Genomic DNA, 20060 nt, shown 5'->3' with positions numbered 1-20060 from the left:
AAACTTAGATGGAGCTCTCTAGAGGTGTGCCACATGGTATGTCTTTAGCTATATCTGGTTAAATTATAGGGAAGCAGAATCCAGCTTAAGACAGAAAAATAACTTTAAAAATGACTTAGAGCTACCCAGCAATGCAATGGTCCATTTTAAGGCAGTGAGCTCTCTGTGGCTGGAGGAATAAAGGCAGAGGTTGGATTACCACCTGCTAGGAATGTTGTCAAAGGGATTAAGAAGTTGGATCACCTGATATTTAAGGTTACTCCTAATTATTGTTTCTTTAGCCAAAATGGGCAATTGTTCACTTATAATGGATATACACATTGCTATGAAAACTCACGATTTTACGGAATATCATAACTACTTTGTTTCTAAAACTGATTAGAATTAAGTACTATTGATGGAACCTTGCCTGACATGACTCGTATTGAGGGGAATACTTTTCCCCTCCTTCTCATGCTTGCATGAAGGGAACTTCTTGCTCCGTGGAAGAGAGAAGTGTGGGAACAAGCTCTGTGAACCTGTATTCATTCCGTCTCAACAGAGAGGTGTCTCATCTGATGAGTGATTTTGGGAAAAGGAACTGAGCATGTATGGCCTCACCCCTGAGGGGTTGGTTCTCTCACCTTGAAAGCTAATGGTCTCCTAATGCAAAGGTGGGCTCTGTCCCTCCGAGGCAAGGTCGGCAGTTCTCTCTAACCAGGGAGATCTCGCAGGGAGCGTGACTGGAGAACAAGTCAACTAGCTCTTTATTCCATTGATAATAAAGCTGATATTTTGATCTCTAACTCCCATGTCTTATTTCTCAATTTGCTCCAAAGTGAAGAAGGGAATAAGAGAGTTGGTGTCCTTAAATCCCATAAACGTCACAAAAGAGTCATAAATTATAACTGCCCATGTCTATAATACTTGTGCTCTGAAATGGCTTTCCATTATGTTTTTGAAGCCAGTGAACAATTATATTCTAAAGTACAAAGTACTTCTAATGTACAAAAACAATGAAACATATAAAGGCCCTCTTTCTTTACTGGTATCAAAAATTTGGAAATTCTAACTGCTCAACTGTCTATCTTTAGGAAACAATAACATTTGCCAAGCTTCTACTTTATTGAGAATAATCTTAGTCATGATCTGCAGAAGTTGGTCCCGGGCAATTTGAAGACAGGTCTTCTTTATCTGTAATTTATGTGAGGAAAAGGAACAATTAATACAAATTGCATAGTATACTAGTCTAGAAAATTATTTCAGCATGACATGTATTTTGTAGCTGTGTTTGCTTCTTACTCTGCTAAACAAACCAGGAAAAAGATACAACAATAACCCCAAATTCTTCACCTCTCATGTACAAAGTCCTTAAATTCAAGTTAGCAAAGCTGACTTGGGCAAGTGTGTTAGAAGAGAAAGCACTTGTATCTGTTAAGACATCTGACACATTTTAAACCATTTCTTTCCTTACAATGAAAAAACAATGGAGTGGATTTCAACATTCTGATTTTTATGGTTCAGGGATAGTATTCTACCTAAATACAGAAAAATTAGTTCTAAAAATTTACTATATTTTTCAGGTAGCTGAAGAGTCATGAAAAATAAAGCATGAAAAAAATTCAACATCCTCAAGTGATTAAAAACACTATTTCTTTTGAAATAGAAGACTGAAAAATTCCCTTCTGCACATTCAGTTTCTGAAAAGTTAAAAGCACCTTTAATCAACCCTCAATTATTTCTCTGTCCACTACTTCTTTAAAGCATTCATCCAACATGGCCATTTGGATGGAATAAAAAAATTTCCATTGTCTATGGGAAATGTGACTTTCATAAAAAATCAAAGCTAAAATCAAAGAGTGTTTGTATTCAATATTTTTAAAAAGTATGAAGTATCTTCTTACCTTCATAGGCTGTTCCACACCAAATACAATACAGATGTTCTTCTCTTAAATAACTAGTCAATATTTGTAATTTTTCCAGTACCTAGATATAGGATACAAGCATATTAATAGTTCACATTGAACAGAACCTTGGTTTTCGGGTCTCTTAGATCATGCTGAATTACCCTAAGGCCCTAAATCTTTAACTAAACGCTCAACCAGTTAGGAGAGGTGTCAAGGGCAGAATATATTAGAACATGTCCCAGTTTACTAGTTACCCTATTTTCACATCTGTCAGACACAACAGAGACCCCTTGTTAACATTTCAACAATAGATCTTGGCTGGCTCTATTAGAATCAGCATCCTTTAAAGACCCCTTCTACTTTCAACAAATCTGGGTGAAACTGTCTCTCTCTACCACTAAAGTTCTCATCGATGGTCTCCCAGTTAAGTGGAACACATGGTTTTCAAATTGTGAACATCTCCTACATACTCTTTTATACAAAGTAACCATAGAAATGTGTATTCTTTTCTTGAATAATCTCTACTTCCTTTGAATTGTGTTTTTTTGCTTTGTTTTGTTTGTGGGTGGGGGAGGGAGGTACTCAGAATCACTTCCAGGAGTTTAGCAGGAAACAAGGTAGAAATTAACATAAGTTACATTTGCAGCTAATCCATCATCCAAACTAAAACTGAGGTGAGAGGGTAGACTGAAGCTAAAGGGGAAAATTATATTAAGTTTTGCTTTGGGGTTCATGAAATAAACCTGTAACGCAGTGGTTCTCAAGGGGTGACTTTTTCCCCTCCGGGGAAAATGTAGTAATGTCTGAAGACATTTTCCATTCTCACACGGGGGAAGTGCAATGGACATCTGGTGGGTGGAGGCCACAGATGCTCCCAGATATCTCACAATGCACAGAACGCCCCCCCCCCCCGACAACAAACAACTGCCCAGTTCAAAATGTTAATTGTGCCAAGGCTGAGACAGCCGGCTTACAGAACTGGTGCCAACACATACACTTAAGTCTTCACTCTCATATTCATCTTCATCTTGTTCTTTTTCTTCCTCTTCCTCTTCTTCAGTTTCCTCTTCAAGCCTCAACCAGTACCATGCCTCCCTGGGAAACTGAATATTCTGAAAATGTAGAATTATTCCCAATTAAACATAGCTAAACATAATTCTATCACAAGTATGTTCCTGTCAACATGAATTCACTCTCTCAATTAAATATTCACTGAGTGCTGCTTTAAGAGTAAAGCACTATGAACTATGGGGATGCAAAACCCAGTTAGAATACTGCCACCCAGTTGCTGACAATCTAGTAGGGAAAAGAAGCTATGGGTATAAGTAGCTTAATGGGTATAAAATGATACATATCAGCGAGGAAATCTTAAGTATCACGACACATATTCAAAACAATGTGCTATGGAAATAGAGAAAAGAGAGATCACTTCCAGCAATCTATTTACATATGAAGGAAATTTTACAAACATTTTTGAGACATTTTTTTTAATTGAAGGAAACTTTTTTATTCTTTTTTTTAAATTTTATTTTATTTATTTTTTTGGCTGCATTGGGTCTTCGTTGCTGCAAGTGGGCTTTCTCTAGTTGTGGTGAGCGGGGGCTCTCTTCATTGCGGTGCGAGGGCTTCTCACTGCGGTGGCTTCGCTTGTTGAGGAGCACGGGCTCTAGGCACGCGGGCTTCAGTAGTTGTGGCTTGCGGGCTCTAGAGCACAGGCTTAGTAATTGTGGCGCATGGGCTTAGTTGCTCCGCAGCATGTGGAATCTTCCTGGACCAGGGATTGAACCCATGTCCCCTGCAATGGCAGGCAGATTCTTAATCATTGCACCACCAGGGAAGTCCCCATTTTTGAGACTTTATTTTATTTATTTATTTTTAAAATAAATAAATAAATAAATAAATAAATAAATAAATAAATAAATTTATTTTTGGCTGCGTTGGGTCTTCGTTGCTGCGGGCGGGCTTTCTCTAGTTGCGGCGAGCGGGGCTACTCTTCATTGTGGTGCGTGGGTTTCTCATTGCAGTGGCTTCTCTTGTTGAGGAGCACGGACTCTAGGCACACGGGCTTCAGTAGTTGTGGCATGTGGGCTCAGTAGTTGTGGCTTGCAGGCTGCAGAGCGCAGGCTCAGTAGTTGCGGCGCACAGGCTTAGTTGCTCTGCGGCATGTGGGTCTTCCCAGACCAGGGCTCGAACCCATGTCCCCTGCATTGGCAGGTGGATTCTTTTTTTTTTTTTTTTTTTTTCTTTTTGCGGTATGCGGGCCTCTCACTGTTGTGGCCTCCCCCGTCGCGGAGCACAGGCTCCGGATGCGCAGGCCCAGCGGCCATGGCTCACGGGCCCAGCCGCTCCGCGGCATATGGGATCCTCCCAGACCGGGGCACGAACCCGTATCCCCTGCATCGGCAGGCGGACTCTCAACCACTGCGCCACCAGGGAGGCCCGGCAGGTGGATTCTTAACCACTGTGCCACCAGGGAAGCCCCCCACTTTTATCTATCTATCTATCTATTTATTTATTTATGGCTGTGTTGGGTCTTGTTGTTGCGGATGGGCTTTCTCTAGTTGCGGTGAGCAGGGCTACTCTTCATTGTGGTGCGCGGGCTTCTCATTGCGGTAGCTTCTCTTTGTTGTGGAGCATGGGCCCTAGAGTGCGCGGGCTTCAGTAGTTGTAGCACACAGGCTCAGTGGTTGTGGCTCACGGGCTCTAGAGCACAGGCTCAGTAGTTGTGGCGCACGGGCTTAGTTGCTCTGCGGCATGTGGGATCTTCCCGGACCAGGGCTCGAAACTGTGTCCCCTGCATTGGCAGGCGGTTTCTTAACTACTGCACCACCAGGGAAGTCCAAAGCCCACCATTTTTGAGACTTTAAATGAAGTTATTTTATTTTGATGGTAATTGAACCATCGAAATAAAAAAGAAATGAAATCAAATCAAAAACTGAATTTTAAGAACCATTCAAATCTGAAATACATAGTAGTCTACCATGATTTTACTAGTTAGAGACACATACGGTATTGGACTGAAAATAGGCTATTCTGGTTAACCAAATATCCTGGTGAACAGAATTTCCACACATAATAGTCCTGAGTAATCAATATTCAAATAAGTGGAGAACAGTTAAGTGTAAAAATGGTATTTTACCCTTAGAGGATAATTCAGACTACTCAGGTTCCTGCAGTAAACAAGTCATTATTATGAGTATCAGTTATCATAGATCAATAGTGCATCTTAAATGAAAGCTTTAGTGGGTAGGTACACCAGGCTTGGAGTTCTCTCTTTCTCTCTCTCTTTTTAACAATAAAAATACACAGCAAATCACACTGGGTACCAAAACACTTTACCAAACTGAAAGCAGGTAAAAAGGCTTACCTTCTGAGTATCCAATTGTTGACAGGCTCTCTGGCTTCTTCTAAGATCTCCTTCTAGCTTCATTTCATCTTGCTTATTTTTAAGTCGCATTCTGATTCAAAGAAAAAAATAGTACACTAGAGGTCTGTGCTCTCTTTATCCATTTTATATGTCCAAGTACCAGAAAACATACCACAATAAAGAAAAGGTGAAACTATAAACAGCTAAAATACCGAAACTGTTCTGCAGCTCTTTCTTCAACTTCTTTTTTCATGTGAATCTTTCTTCTGTAGCTTTCCAATTTTTCCTCTGCTTTCCGTTTTAGTAATGCCTCATGACCAATGCCACTTTTTCCTGCTCAAACAGGACACACCGATGAGAAATGTACTGGCTTTATATTTCAAAACATGACAACTTAAAATTTCTTTTTCTGGCCACACCTTGTAGCTTGTGGGATCCTAGTTCCCCAACCAGAGATTGAACCCGAGCCCTAGGCAGTGAAAGTGCCAAGTCCTAACCGTTGGACTGCCAGGGAATTCCCTAAATACTTACAGATTAAATGCAATACTAATTTGAGTACAATCACTCAAAATCATTTGATAAGGATGGGAGAAAACACTAGAGATTTTTTTTTAACCCAAACACATAATTTGATTTTTACAAAGATAATTGATCTGATCTAATAAGATGTTAATACTATACACATTTTTTCAAATTGGGAAAACAGTATCAACTGTCATACTTACATATAAATATGATGAACAAATAAAGTATATATTTTTTTCTCTTTAATTTGTCCAAAGTATTAAGAAAAACATTTAATGGATACATCTATCTCAGGATACTTTTAAGACACTCAGTGGACAAAAATAGCTTTGTGTTTTTAATGATTACAACACTTTTTCCCCGGTATTTTTATGATTAAAATTTTATTTTATACTGACTAAAACTTTTATTTTTAGTTTAAAAGGTCTAGAAGTTTAACTAAGAAACATTTTACTGAGGGTGTCTTATGATAAGAACTGTAATAGTACCACCATAAAAAGGTATTTATTAAGCAAATATATGTGCTAAATTTAAGTGTAAGTTGTTATTACTGGTAAATAGCCTCAAAAAAAATTACATACCTGTTTTGACATTGAGAGGAATTGGTTCAACAATACCGTCTCCTAAAAAGAAAAAAAGAGAACAAAACACAAACTACTTTAGAAATTCTTCCTCAAACTACAGGTAGGTGCAGTATGCAACTTTATAATGTTCTATACTTATCCCCTTCAGTTTCAATGATACACAGAACTGAAACTGAACATCAGAAGGATTTTAAGAAGTGAAAACACTGATATATATCCAGGAGGGTGGGAGCCACAAGAGAGAGCAAAGCCTTGCGAGGTGAAGGTCAAAGCAATGACAATAAAGGAGAGGAGAGGAGAAAAACAGCTTACGGAAGCTACTATACGTATATGGCCTCTATCTCTTAATAAGCAATCTCATTCCTAAAAGAGAGGTGAGAACTGGGCTTCTCCAGCTGAGTGGTCACTCAGGCAGCTGCCACAGGTACAGAGCAAGCAGGGCAGAGTCCTGCCATCATCTCCGATGTTGCTTCACTGTCCTCTGGGCCACTGTACTTCTTAACCCTTCTCTTGTCACCATTCTTAGCTGCTGCCTCCATTGTAAGCCTCGTCCATCCCACTTGTTAGCGCCTTTGAGGCTGAGCTGGGCAGATAAGCAGCTCTTGATGGCACATGTCTAAAGTGGATGTGGGAGGATCGAAGTTCTCCATAAGCTTGCCAGCAACATAAGAGCCTAGGAAGCTTAAGTTGTTTCAATTTCTGTGTAGAGGGACAGAGATTAAAGAGTCATCACTGATACTCATCAATAAATTACAGCTGTTTATTTCTGGCTGTGACTCACCACTTTTGCCGAGCGCCTGACCACTTTTATATCCCATCTTCTGGAGCAAAGCAAACCCTTTGTTTTCACAGCCTAGTGCATTCTTCAATCCAATGTCACGTCTCTCTTGTTCTTCTTCTTTTAAACTCTTCTGCTTACTTTTCAAATTAGCTTCCTGTTGCTTTTCTTCTTTTCGATGGGCTTCTCGGATTTGCCTCAGCATTGGCAAGCCTGGTCTGACATCTTCTCTGAAGAATGAGGGAAAAGGTTATTTTGGACCAGTACATGAAAGTTTCTCATAGCTTTGCCAGTTACTCACTTGACACTACTTAATATTTCAGTGCTACCTCTAGGAGCATCTTTGTTGTCACCACTGTTAGAACATAACCAATGTCCTTTGAGAATGGCTGTGTTAGTTAAAATGATGAAGGCTGGTACCATATTGTGAGAAACTAAAAGTACAGAGTTGAAGAAATTAGTAGGTTCAGACTAATTTTTCTAAGAGGTTGGCTATAATAAGAAGCAAAGCTGGACAGCAGGTATTAAGAGGCGATGAGATGAAATGAAGTAAAACAGTAAATATCCTTGGAAGAGGGGAATAAAAAGAATCAAGGGCAGGAAAAAAACACATAGCATTAAAAAGGAAGAAGAGATTTCTAGTATCTTTGTACTATAGACATGTAGGAAGTATTTCCATGAAGCAATAAGACTAACTTCCAACCTCACCTTTAAAATCAGTGGCATTGCTTAGGGCTTCCCTGGTGGTGCAGTGGTTGGGAGTCTGCCTGCCAATGCAGGGGACATGGGTTTGAGCCCTGGTCCGGTTGGATCCCACACGCCACGGAACAACTGGGCCTGTGCACCACAGCTGCTGGGCCTACGCTCTGGAGCTTGCATGCCACAACTACTGAACCCCGCTCACCTGGAGCCCGTGCTCCGAAACGGGAGAGGCCACGGCAATGAGAGGCCCACAAACTGCAGTGAGTAGTGGCCCCTCCTTACTGTAGCTGGAAGGGGGCTGCGCAGCAGCGAGGACCCAACGCAGCCAAAAATAAATAAATAAAATAAATAGATTTATAAAAAATAAAAATATATAAAATCAATGGCATTGCTGAAAAATCTCCACTAATGTCTTACACATATCATTTCATGGGGTGTGCACATTTACTTACTGGACATTAATGAAGGAATCAGACATATAGTCCTCTTCTTCTGCCATGTTCTGCTTCATATGGCAAAACCATCTACAAATCAAATAGGATAAAGTAACGATTACTAATTTTCAGTTTACCAAAATGGAAATCAACCTGTACGCATCCCCAGCCGTGACCTTTCTCTAGAGACTACTCCATATTCAAGTGTCCTTCTGACACCCTTCTGGGTGGAGCTCTCAAACTCAACGATCCAAACAACTCATTCTCTTCCCCCTCCCAAGACCTCCTTCATCCCTGTATTTCCAAATTAACGTCACCACCATCTCCCCCTTCCTGACCTCTGATAAACCTCTGTCAACTCTTCCTCCGTATTATCCCCCATAGGCATTTTTTCCTATAGTCGTGACCACTGCTTTCGTTCAGGCATTTTTTTCTCACCTGAACTATTACAACTGCTTCCTAATTGGTCTCATTGCCTTTGGCCTCTCCTCCTCCAACCCATCCTCTAGAACCTCTCCAGAGTGGTTTTTTAAAAACATAAGTCAGGCCATGTTACTTGCCAGTTTCAAACCCTTCCGTAAACGTTACCCTGTGGGTAGGGGAGGAACCATCATTTTCACATGGTAGCCGGAGAGATCCTTCCTAATCTGACCTCTGACTCTCCTCTAGGACTCATTAGTCACGCCACACGGTCTCTCTCATTGCCCTCTGAACACACCAGACAGTTCCCTCTTCCTAGGCCTAGGCTACCCTCCTTCACAAAAGCCCGTCCTGACCACTTCAGGCCTCTCTCCACAGCACTTTATGTTCACGCTGTTCATTTGTAACTTGATAAAGTTAACACTTCACTTATGTGGAAACACTTTTGAGGACAGTTTCTATCCAAAGTAGTTAAGATCATGTAATTATAAAGTACACTTCAAACTTTACTGTGTATATGCATTGCCCTGGGATCTTCTTAAAATGCAGAGTCTGATTCTGAGCTGGAGCTTGAGGTCCTGCATTTCTAACAGGCGCCCAGGTGCTGTCAATGCTGCTGGTCCAGTTGCTGGATACAAAAGCGGAGTCACCTGTTGCAGTGCACATATGCTGTTTTGGCCTGCTCACCATCCTTCCCTTTGGAAACCCGGCCCTCTGCCCTCCTTGTGGTTCTAGTGAAGGGTGGCAATCTTAGTACCATATACTCTCTTGGGCACAAGATGGCCAGTTATAGTATCTTACGTCCTAGCAAAGGCGAGGGGATGACCTAAACAGGGCAAGTAAGCATCTCTTTCCCTAATGATACGAATATATGGATCGCAGGGAAAAGAAGCTCTCTTTGTTGGGGTTTCTAAACTGGAAGTATGTGAAGCTGGGCTGTGGATGGCCATCTTCTTGGCCATTCAAAGAGATCCTGTTCTGCAGAATGAAGCCAGATAGAGACAGGCCTAAAGGCAATGAGTCTCCAACCCTAGTTCCCAAGGCCCTGATTCCTACAGCTCTTTCTTTAATGCTATGACCTACCATTCTTCCCAGCTACATAGGCTGATAAGTTTCCTCTTTAACCTTGTTTGAACAGGGGTTCTGTCAACTGTAACCAAGAGTCTGGACAATTACATTGGATGAAAACAGTATTACTGTACTGGTTTTTATATTTTTAATGTATATCTTCCCAACTAGGCTGTAAACCATAAAGATAAGTCCCCTGTATACCCACTGCCTACCACTGTGTCCCAAACATCATAAATCCTCAGTGTCTAGCTATGATGAGGATAAGAAGGGTCTTTAATTATATTTCTTATTTTGTAGTAACGGAATACTTTCTTCCTGTGTCGCCATGTCTTATTTTTTAAAAATCTTCTTGTAAATCTATCAATACAGAAAACTGCATAAAATAAACGTGTAGCTTAGCGCATTTTTATGAGGCAGACACTCTTGTAACCATGTGGTAGCCTCCAAGATGGCCCCCAGTGATTTTTACCTCTTGGTTTTCAACATCCTTCCACAGTGAACGGGTTGACTTATGTAACCAACAGAATATTGTAGAAATGGTGGAGTGTGACTTCTTGGTCATAAAAGACACTACAGCTCTTAGATCACTCTAACTCTGAAGTTAGTTAGATCACTCCCCTCTGAAGGAAATCAGCTGTTATATAGTAAGGATATTTAAGCAGATCTATGGAGAAGTCCACACAGGAAGAACAGAGGCCTCCTGTTGACAACCAGCACAAACCTGGGAGTGACATGAGTGAGTCACCTTGGAAATGGATCCTCCAGCCCCAGTCAAGCCTTCAGATGCTCACTGTGGGCTGGCATCTTCCTTACAACTTCTTTTTTTAATTTTAATTTTTTGATTATTTATTTATTATTTTTTGGCCATGTGGTGCGGCATGTGGGAGCTTAGTTCCCCAAGCAGGGATCAAACCCACGCCCCCTGCACTGGAAGCACGAGTCATAACCACTGGACCACCAGGGGAAGTCCCCATTATAACTTCTTAAATTCCAAGTTAAGTTAAACCACTAACAAACTCCTGACCCACAGAAACTGTGAGATAATAAATGATTATAGTTATTTCAAGCTGCTAAACTTTAGAATAATTTGTTCTACAGCAAAAGATAATAGAAATCATCACCCATATCAGCAGATAGAACCCTGTCAGCCCCCCAGAAGCCCTCCCTGTCCCCTACCCTATCGCACCCCTTCCAGTCACTTCCTTTTCCTTATGGTTTCACCATCCACACATGCATCCTTAAACATTACAGCTTAGTTTTGCCTAATTTTCCTTTTATTATAATACAATAAGTTAAAAGTATGTAAGATTATATCCAGCACTTGTGGTAATTCACCCACTGTCTCTAAACCTCAGATTCTTCATTTGTAATAATAGTATTTTTATACATAATGATCTAGCACCTACCGAGTGTATCAAACATTTTTATCCCATTTAATTACCATTAACAACTCTGTAAGGTACGGACAGTTAGTCCTGCTTTAATTAAGACTCAGTATGGCTAAATGACTTGCTCAACACCACAAAAAAATCTACGTCTCAGAGCTCTTTCTACTGCAAATAGGATTCGATTATTTTTAAGGGAACTACTTAGCTCTAAAGTGCTATGCAGAGGGGTTACAGGTTTTTTAAACCCCCTTTTTATGGGTACTCTATACTTTAGCATCATCTGTTCCCATAAGGATAAGGATAAACTTCACAAGGCGATAATCCTAGCAGAATGACGGTGGCTTGGATCACAGTGACAGCAGTGTAAGTGGTGAGAAATGATCAGATTCTGGGTATATTCTTTAGATAGAGGTAACGGGATTTGCTGCTGGATTGGCGGTGGTGTGGGAAAGATGGATGTCAAGGATTACTTCAAGGCTTTTGGTCTGAATACCTGGAGGAATGGAGTTACCAGTTTTTGAGAGCGGTTAGACTGTAGCATCAGGTTTTGTTTTTGTTTTGTTTTTTGGCAGATAGTGGGCAGGGAGGTGGCAATAAGAGTGCTGCCTCACATGTACTGAGAGTCCCATTACACATCCAAGTGGAGAGACGGACTAAGTAGTTGGATGTACAGTAGAAAGGTGACAAGAAGCGTGTCAGACCCAAACACTCCTCTCAGGGGCCGCTGATCCCTTCCCTGTCGCGCCCCTCCCAGGTGCAAGCGTGCCACAGACGCGACCACTCACGGGTGGGAACATTGGTGATGGTGTGATGGGTAGTCACAGCCAGTGCACAGATCACCGCCCGTCATCATTCCACCAGGCGCCCACATCTCCTTACCTGGCAGCTCTACTCTCCCCAGGCCAGCTCGCGGAAGCTAGCGCTGCGCAGACGCTCACCAACCTGCGCAGGACCTCTGGGCCTTCGCTCCCACCTGAGTTTCCGCGGCCAGTGTCAATTGGAAACAGGAGGCAGGCGGGGCCAGGCGGACGTGGTTAAGTGCGCTTGCGCAGGATCAGCCTTCCGCGCACGCGCTCTCCTCGCGCTTCCGGCTGGCAGAAGTGCGGGAGGCGGGGCATCCGAGTCCTTTGGCTGCTGTTTCTAGCCTCGGAGCTCAGCTCGTCTGCCTGTGCCGGACTAGGAGGTGAGGCCGACCCGTCCGCCGCCGTAGCGTGCACGTCGACACACACACGCACACACAAACACACACACGCACACACAAACACGCACACGCACACGCACACACACACACACACACCCCCCAAGGCCCCCACTAGGTTGTCAGAGGTCTGGGGACGGAATTCGAGTTCGTAATGAACATTTGCCCTTTTCAGGCGCCGGACTTGGTTCCGAGTCGCCGCCTCCTGGGGTTGACAGCCCGGGTGACCCGGTCGAGGCCTGAGTCGGCCTCGGGCCCGGCGCTGCGCTGCCTTCCTCCAAATAGCCGGGTTTACCCGGACCTGCAGCGCGCGCGGCCTCTGCCAGCTGCGTTCCTGGACCGCCCGGCGTTGTCGCTGAAGCTTCGGCCGCGGGGACCTGGCCTCCCGCCGCCACCTCACCCCCGTAGGAAGGCTCTCGGAGCCTTCCAGTGTGGGATCTGTGTGCTGGGACGTTTTGACCTCCTCCTGGGGCAGGTGCAGCAGGGTAAGCGGAAGGGTGCTGTGCACCGAGCAGTGGAAGAGGAAAAAGGAGGATGGGTTGTCAGGCTCGGCTGGTGTTTGATTTCGGTGCTTCGGTTTTCCCGTTTATGGAATGGGTTAATGACGTGTTTTGCTAGGCATTTTCCTTCTGGAATAATGCCTTATTTGCAATATTTATTTTAATTTTCCTTTGAACCCATTATTCATTCTTCCTCACCAAGCATGACTTTCCTTTGTTTTTGTTTGCACGCTTATCCTTTAAAATTAGGTTCTCAGGTTTTGCCTCAAGGAAGTTATGTAAGTTTCCTCCAAATGAAATGAGAAGTAAAGCCTTATTTTTCATTTCTTAGTGATTACATTTGTTAAGTTTGACTTTTAATATTAACAAGTTCTTACAAGTATTTTAAAATTGTTTATTTAAGGTGTGAAATTAAAACTTCAGTAATGGAGTTAGCCCACAGTTTATTGCTGAATGAAGAAGCTTTGGCTCAAATCACTGAAGCGAAGAGACCAGTTTTTATCTTTGAATGGTTGCGATTTCTTGATAAAGTCGTGGTTGCTGCCAACAAGGTATGGTATTACTTTTTTTCTAGCTGGGTTAACATATATAAAGACTATTATGTGTACCTGATTTGTAAGCAAACACATTATGTTTTGGAGGTTGTGGGTCATTTGTGGAACTTGACAATATTACACTGTACTGTAGTTAGGATTTGTCTGTCCTTTTCTATCCTGTGGCAAAGCCCAAACCTCGTTTAAATCCAGCTTATTGCCTGGATAGAGACTTCATGTTTCTACCTGGACATCTGAATGTGAGTGGAGAAAAACATGATTATATGATTGCTGTCACTTCTTTTTTTTAAATAAATTTATTTATTTTTAATTTTTATTTTTGGTTGCATTGGGTCTTGCGCGGGCTTCTTATTGTGGTGGCTTTTCTTGTTGCAGAGCACAGGCTCTAGGTGCACGGGCTTCAGTAGTTGTGACACGCGAGCTCTAGAGCTCAGGCTCAGTAGTAGTGGCACTCGGGGTCAGTAGTTGTGGCTTGCGGGCTCTAGAGCACAGGCTCAGTAGTTGTGGTGCACGGGCTTGGTTGCTCCACGGCATGTGGGATCTTCCCGGACCAGGGCTTGAACCTGTGTCCCCTGCATTGGCAGGCAGATTCTTCACCACTGTGCCACCAGGGAAGCCCTGACTGCTGTCACTTTAAATTCATTATCTACAACATCAAGTGGTCCCTCAGTGCTGTGTAGCAATTCCAATACCTTCACTTGTCTCTCTGAAGAGTTAATAATAGGCTTTTCTTTCTTTTTCCTTCTTGCTTCACAATCTTTTCACCCAAGTTTTCATTATTTGTGTGTTTATTTTCTGTCTTTAAAATTAGATGCTGTCTTTAAAATTAGGTGCTTTCCTCAAACATCTGAGGAAAATTTGGCCATCTGCTCAAATTTTAGAGTGAGTAGTAAAAGTTTTCTGGTCAGGGTGAAGTGTGCTTCGCCATAGACTAGTCCAATTCTTTGAGGAACCCCTTTAGGTTTTTCTGAGCTAGTCATTCCCTATAAGAGACTTTTTTACTCTAGTGTCCTTGGGTATATGACTAGGTGCCTAGGTTCTAGGATTTGGGGGAGAAGGCTGGGGACTTCAACATTCAGTGTCTAAACTTTTACTTAATCCCCCTGTTTTCAGTGCAGTTTTCCCAGCCCACAGCTGTGCCCGAGCTCACTAAGTTCAGGATGGAGGAGAGAGATGCGGGAGTCTTACAGCTTCTTAAATAGATTCTCAACCATTCCTTCCATTTCTAGGCACAACTTTACTGTCTCTTCCGTAAGCATTTGGGGCCTCAAAACAAGAGCAACAACGAACAAACATGAGCTTTTCAGGGGTCCTCTGTTGGAAGTTGGGGCTCTTCTGAACTTTCCATATTGGGGATACCTGGCTTCTATATTTTGCATTGATTCTTTTTCTGTTTTCTTTGCCCTTTTATATTGGTGCTTTTTTTTTTTTTTTTTTTTTGGTTGCCCTTTAGTATACTTTTAGTTTCTGGAGAGACAGAGTTAATGCATGGATTCATTTCCAGTCTTTAACTAGAAGTTTCTGTTTTCTCTTAAACCCACTCCAGCTGGATATTTGTTGCCTCCATTACACTGAAACAGATCTTGTATTGCCCAAACCAACAGTCAGTATTCTGTTTTAATGGAGCCGTCAGCAGCTTTTGACATATCTGATCCTCTACCTTAAAGCACATATCTAATCCTCTATCTTAGGCACAAAATATCTTTTTTTGTTGTGAAGTTGAAACATACAAAAGAGTACATAAAAAGTATATCCAAATTATGAAGCATAATAATATGGACACCTGTACACCCTTCACCCAAATTAAAACATAAATTGTTATCATTACTGTTGCTGCTCAGTTGGTGTGGAGTTTTTCCTATTTGTGGTTCCCAAGACACTATTTGCTTTTAATTCTACTTCTGCTTCACTAGTTACTCCTCATTCTCTTTTGCTGGCTCTTTCTCAGTCCTGGGCACTCTTTTTTTATTTTTATTTAAAAAAAAAACACATCTTACTCCTTCAGTGATATCATCTAATCTCATGATTTTTACTGCCATCTATGTAGTAATGATTCCCAGTTATCCAACTAGCTACTCCACCTCTTTCTCTTGAATATCTAAGTAGCATCTCAAAGTTAACATATTTAAAACTAAGTTCTTGATTTCACTGTCTCAAACCTGTCCTTTCCCCAGTGCTTTCTATCTCAGGAAATGACCGTATAATCCTTCTGGTTGCTCAGGTCATAAATCTTAGAGCCATTCTTCACTTCCTTCTTTTTCTCAAACTCCACATCATATTTATCAGCAAATCATATTGGTTCTCTCCCCTAAATATATCCAGAATTCAGTTACTTCGCATTATTTCCATTGTTACCACCCTCATTTCTTGTCGGATTATTGCCACAACTTCTTAAGTGCTCACTGTGCTTCCAGCCATGTACCTTGTAGAGTATCCTCAGCTCAATAGTCAGAAAGACCCTGTTAAAGCATTTAATCGTGTCCCTCCTCTGCCTCAGACTCTCACTGGGAATAAAATACAAAGTTCTTACAATGGTGTATGAGGCATTGCATGACCTGCCCCCTTCTGTCATTCTGACTTCATCTCCTGCTACTTCCTCTGTCTTATTTTGCTCCGGCCACACTGGCTTCTTGCTGTCCTCAAGCATGCTGAGTATGCTCCCACCTCAAGGCCCTTGTACTTGTTCCCTGCCTGGAATGTTCTTCTCCCAGATATCTGCATAACTCACATCTTCACTTCTTTTCAGAGATGCCTTTTTCTTACTAATCTGTATAAAACAGGAAGAACTCACAGTATTCATTTGTTTATTTGGTAAACTCTGTTTCTCCCCACTAGAATGTAAACTTCATGAGGGCAGAGACTGTCTATTGTAATCACTCTTGCATTTGCACCCCAGTACCTAGAATAGTGCATGGCACATAAGTGCACAATAAGTATTTCATTAATGGATGGATGAATTCTCAGCATTGATTACGTAGATCTGAATATTTCTTCTGTTGCCTAGAGCTCTTCAGAGTTTCTTTTGGTTTCCTTTACTGACCTATAACTTTATGAACTACTGACTTTGCTTTTACAGGGGACCCTAGCTGAGTTCTAAGATGTCAATTGTCCATACACCCAATATTTTACATCCTTTGACTGACTGTTGGTTTTATTTTTTAGTAAGTCAGCATAGAAACTTTTTGGATATAGAGTAGTCACTTTTATTGGCAGCTAACTTTGTGGAATTGGAGGAGAATGAGGAGAATATTTAATCTAGGAAAGAATGGTTCATTTTTTTACTGAACTCTTCCTTATCTTGAAAATTCTTATTTATGATTTTATGCCTAATGTAATATAGATTTTAATTATTAGAGTGCCTTAACTGTTAAGTATTTTTAAATTTTCACTAAAAGGTAACAAAATTATATATAAGAAAAAAACTGATGATGTTCTTTATTTTTTATATAACAGACTGATGTAAAGGAAAAACAGAAAAAACTTGTTGAACAATTAACTGGATTAATAAGTAGTTCACCTGGACCACCTACGCGAAAATTGTTAGCTAAAAATCTTGCAGCCCTTTATAGCATTGGAGATACTTTCACTGTTTTTCAAACACTTGATAAATGTAATGACATTATCAGAAATAAAGATGACACTGCAGCCTACTTACCAACAAAATTGTAAGTACTTACTTTGAGATTGACCCTTGAAACTTGTTTTTTCAGAGTAATTTATCTTAATAAGGGCCTGCTGATCATAAAGACCCCTGTGTAGATGGAACCTGAGACATGCTGCTGACAGTAAAAGCTCTGAGTAGGTCTGGGAAAGGGGTTCTATTTCAACATATGCTCCATTGCCCCTGGGACTTTTAGCAAACTACAGAGAATTGGTATGATGTCAGCAATTTGCACAGGGGTTTTTGGTAATTTTGGGAGGAGATAATATTCTTGGCTGGGATGGAAAGAAAAGTAAAGATTTTCTAGGTGATGAGATTGAGGCAGGAATGGGCAAACTATAGCCCAAAGGCCAAATCCAGCTTGCCACCTATTTTGTAAATAAAGTTTATTAGAATACAGACATGCTCCTTCATTTAGGCGGTGGCTGCTTTCACGCGTAAATGGCAGAACTGAGTACCTGAGACAGAGACCATTTTGCCTGCAAGTTTGCTGACTCCTAAATTAAGGGCTTGACCCAATTTCAAGCCCATACCTGTGGTCTGGGTCAACGGCAGACATTTTCAGAGCAAGTCTTGAGGATAATGGCGTAGGGATACATCCTGTGAAAAAGTCAAATAAGAAAATCAGGAGTTATTATAGTACAGTGAGGAGTGTTGTGGGCGGGAAAGTAACACCTGAGTAAACTTAGCTGTGGTGTGATGGGAGAGCAGTGTCAACAAAGCCTTCTCAAAGAAGCATCAGCCAAAGAAGATCAACCATCCAGGAAGGAAATATGGAAATGAGTCAAGTAAGGGGTTAAGATGGGAAAAGGGGAAGATGGATGTGACAGTTCATGGACTGGCAAATTTTATGGAAAGGGCCAGATAGTAAATAGTTTTGGCTTTGTGGGGTATCATCTCTGTTGCAACTACTCAACTCTGCCATAGATGGTATGTAAATAAATGAGTACAGCTGCGTACCAATAAAACTATTTACGACAACAGGTGGCAGGCTGGATGATGGGCCACATTTGGTCTGCAGGATGTGGTTTGCTAACCTATTTTCTAGACAAAGGAAACTGATAATTGGAAACAAGTGGCTTATTTATAGCTTATTTACAGTGCTTACAGAAAGATACAAAATAGTGGGGGGAGTAAGTTGAGGGGAAAATGATGAGTCCAATTCTGGGCATGCTGAATCTGGAGTCCAAGTGGGAATATCCAAGTGACAGTGTGTAGTAAGCAGTTGGAAATCCTGGTCTGGATTTCAGAGACCTGAGCTGAGAAGGTCATTTTGGTGAGTAGAGAATGAAGATTTTAGAGTAGGCTGAACCCTTTAGTATGGATAAAGTTACCTAGGAAGAGTATTATAATACTGTGTGAGAAGAGAAGATAGCAAGGATACAACTTTAGAACACCAACATTCAAGGAGCCAGGGCCAGTATAATAGCTTAGGGGAAATGAAGAAATTATTCTGAACCCAGACATTGATTTTTAGGTCTGTTTTCAACTTCATAGATATGTTGTGATTAAGTTTTGTATTGTTTGGGATAGATGTAGCTCTCAAAAGTTTTAGAAGAGATTAGAGTGTATTAGTGTTTTCCAGTTTATTTTGGAGTCTGAAGCTATGTTAATAGTTTTGTGATTTAGTTCCCTACCACTTGGCAAATCCACACGTAATTTTATAGTTCTGGCTAAGTAGACTTTATTACATATTACATATTATTCATACATATTTCCAGTGGATTCATGGGTTCTATTTAGGAATCCACTAATATGTTCTGGCATGTGACCTCAGTCATTTTTAGCTTTGTTATCAGCCTATAGAGTATTGAAAAAAGCATGGGATTTGGAGTCAGAGAAGTGAAGGTCGATTCCCTGATTCTACTGTTAATTGCTTGTACGATAGTAAACTATATTTAATCTCTCTCAGCCTCAGAGTAACTTGCTCAGGACACATAGCTATTGTGTGACAGGTTCTAGGATTTAGGTACAGATCTGCCGGACTCCAGAGGATACACCTTTATCCCCAGCTCCTGCCTCTAAGCTAAGCTCAGAGCTATTCACTTATTTACTGTTTACATGAGTGATGGTAGGGTGATTTCCCTACCATGGGACGAGATGGGCTGCTGTTACATTTCTTCTTCTATGTAGTCAGGTGTTCTGTTAAACCCATTTAGATTAAATTTTACAAGTAATTGCTTATTATTATTTATATATTAAGAGGCAGACACTGTGAGCAATACAAAAATGTATAACCTTCTCTGTTTCTGGACTTTACATTTCCATTGGCAGGGCAGGATAAGATATAGACATATAAAATGGTCAAGTTGCAACACAGGAAACGATATAATTTTGTCAGAATGAGTGGTTGACATTTTACGTATAATGAGAGAAGAGAGGGATCATTGTGGGTGGACATAATTTGGAAAGTCCTCAAAAGGAAAGGTTGGGGGCCTCCCTGGTGGCGCAGTGGTTGAGAGTCCGCCTGCCGATGCAGGGGATACGGGTTCGTGCCCCGGTCTGGGAGGATCCCATATGCCGCGGAGCGGCTGGGCCTGTGAGCCATGGCCGCTGAGCCTGCGCATCCGGAGCCTGTGCTCCGCAACGGGAGAGGCCACAACAGTGAGAGGCCCGCGTACGGAAAAAAAAAAAAAAAAAAAAAAAAAAAAAAAAAAAAGGAAAGGTTGGGTTTCTTTCCAAAGGATGGGTATGGTTTGTTATGTAAATATATGTTTATTCTCTTATTTTCCTAACAAAAATACAATTTGATTATCCATAGTATCTGTTACAATTATACAGAATAAACAAGGTATTCTTTAAAAAATTTTTTTTTAATTGAAATATAGTTGATTAATGATATTGTGTTAGTTTCAGGTATACAGCAAAGTGAGTCAGTTTTATATGTATATATAGTTTTCAGATTATCTTCCATTACAGGTTATTACAAGGTATTGAATATAGTTCCCTGTGCTGTACAGTAAATCCTTGTTGCTTATCTATTTTATGTATA

The 20060-nt window shown here is 41.2% G+C and overlaps 2 protein-coding genes across 4 annotated transcripts in view; one reads left to right on the top strand and one right to left on the bottom strand.

The window, feature by feature from the left end:
- Positions 1–1007: 1007 nt before the first annotated feature.
- On the bottom strand, positions 1008–12201 carry GPATCH11 (G-patch domain containing 11). Of its 2 annotated transcripts, XM_082641989.1 has the most exons (9): positions 12035–12201; positions 8295–8366; positions 7144–7370; positions 6360–6401; positions 5466–5586; positions 5254–5344; positions 2882–2998; positions 1884–1965; positions 1008–1173 (listed from the first exon to the last, which is right to left on the bottom strand). In XM_082641989.1, exons 2-9 carry the CDS (start codon positions 8351–8353, stop codon positions 1118–1120), a joined length of 795 nt encoding a protein of 264 aa, XP_082498115.1. In that variant the 5' UTR covers positions 8354–8366; positions 12035–12201; the 3' UTR covers positions 1008–1117. The 2 variants fall into 2 exon arrangements, with proteins under 2 accessions (XP_082498115.1, XP_082498116.1); XM_082641990.1 differs by lacking the exon at positions 12035–12201 and having other exon boundaries at positions 8295–8348.
- HEATR5B (HEAT repeat containing 5B) overlaps positions 12133–20060 on the top strand; it is a 92168-nt gene continuing 84240 nt past the window's right edge. The window contains exons 1-3 of one of the 2 annotated variants that reach the window (XM_082641982.1): positions 12133–12338; positions 13257–13404; positions 16861–17072. In XM_082641982.1, coding sequence (XP_082498108.1) covers positions 13279–13404; positions 16861–17072 — 338 coding nt within the window. In that variant the 5' untranslated portion in view covers positions 12133–12338; positions 13257–13278. The remainder of the gene's footprint in view (positions 12339–13256; positions 13405–16860; positions 17073–20060) is intronic. The other variant, XM_082641983.1, reaches the window with a different exon arrangement.

Source organism: Mesoplodon mirus (genome assembly GCF_964341445.2).
Source record: "Mesoplodon mirus genome assembly, chromosome: 14".
Taxonomy (NCBI): domain Eukaryota; kingdom Metazoa; phylum Chordata; class Mammalia; order Artiodactyla; family Ziphiidae; genus Mesoplodon; species Mesoplodon mirus.
The sequence above is the reverse complement of the archived record's forward strand: the minus strand, read 5'-3'. Positions and strand labels throughout refer to the sequence as shown.

Bases quoted from the DNA above. Each gene is read 5' to 3' on its own strand.
- GPATCH11 (XM_082641989.1), bottom strand. From the start codon at position 8,353: ATGAAGCAGAACATGGCAGAAGAAGAGGACTATATGTCTGATTCCTTC. The intron at 7,371-8,294 runs GTAAGTAAATGT...CTCATTCTTCAG, and splicing joins GATTCCTTCATTAATGTCCA to AGAAGATGTCAGACCAGGCT. The intron at 1,174-1,883 runs GTAAGAAGATAC...CATAAATTACAG, and splicing joins GTGTGGAACAGCCTATGAAG to ATAAAGAAGACCTGTCTTCA.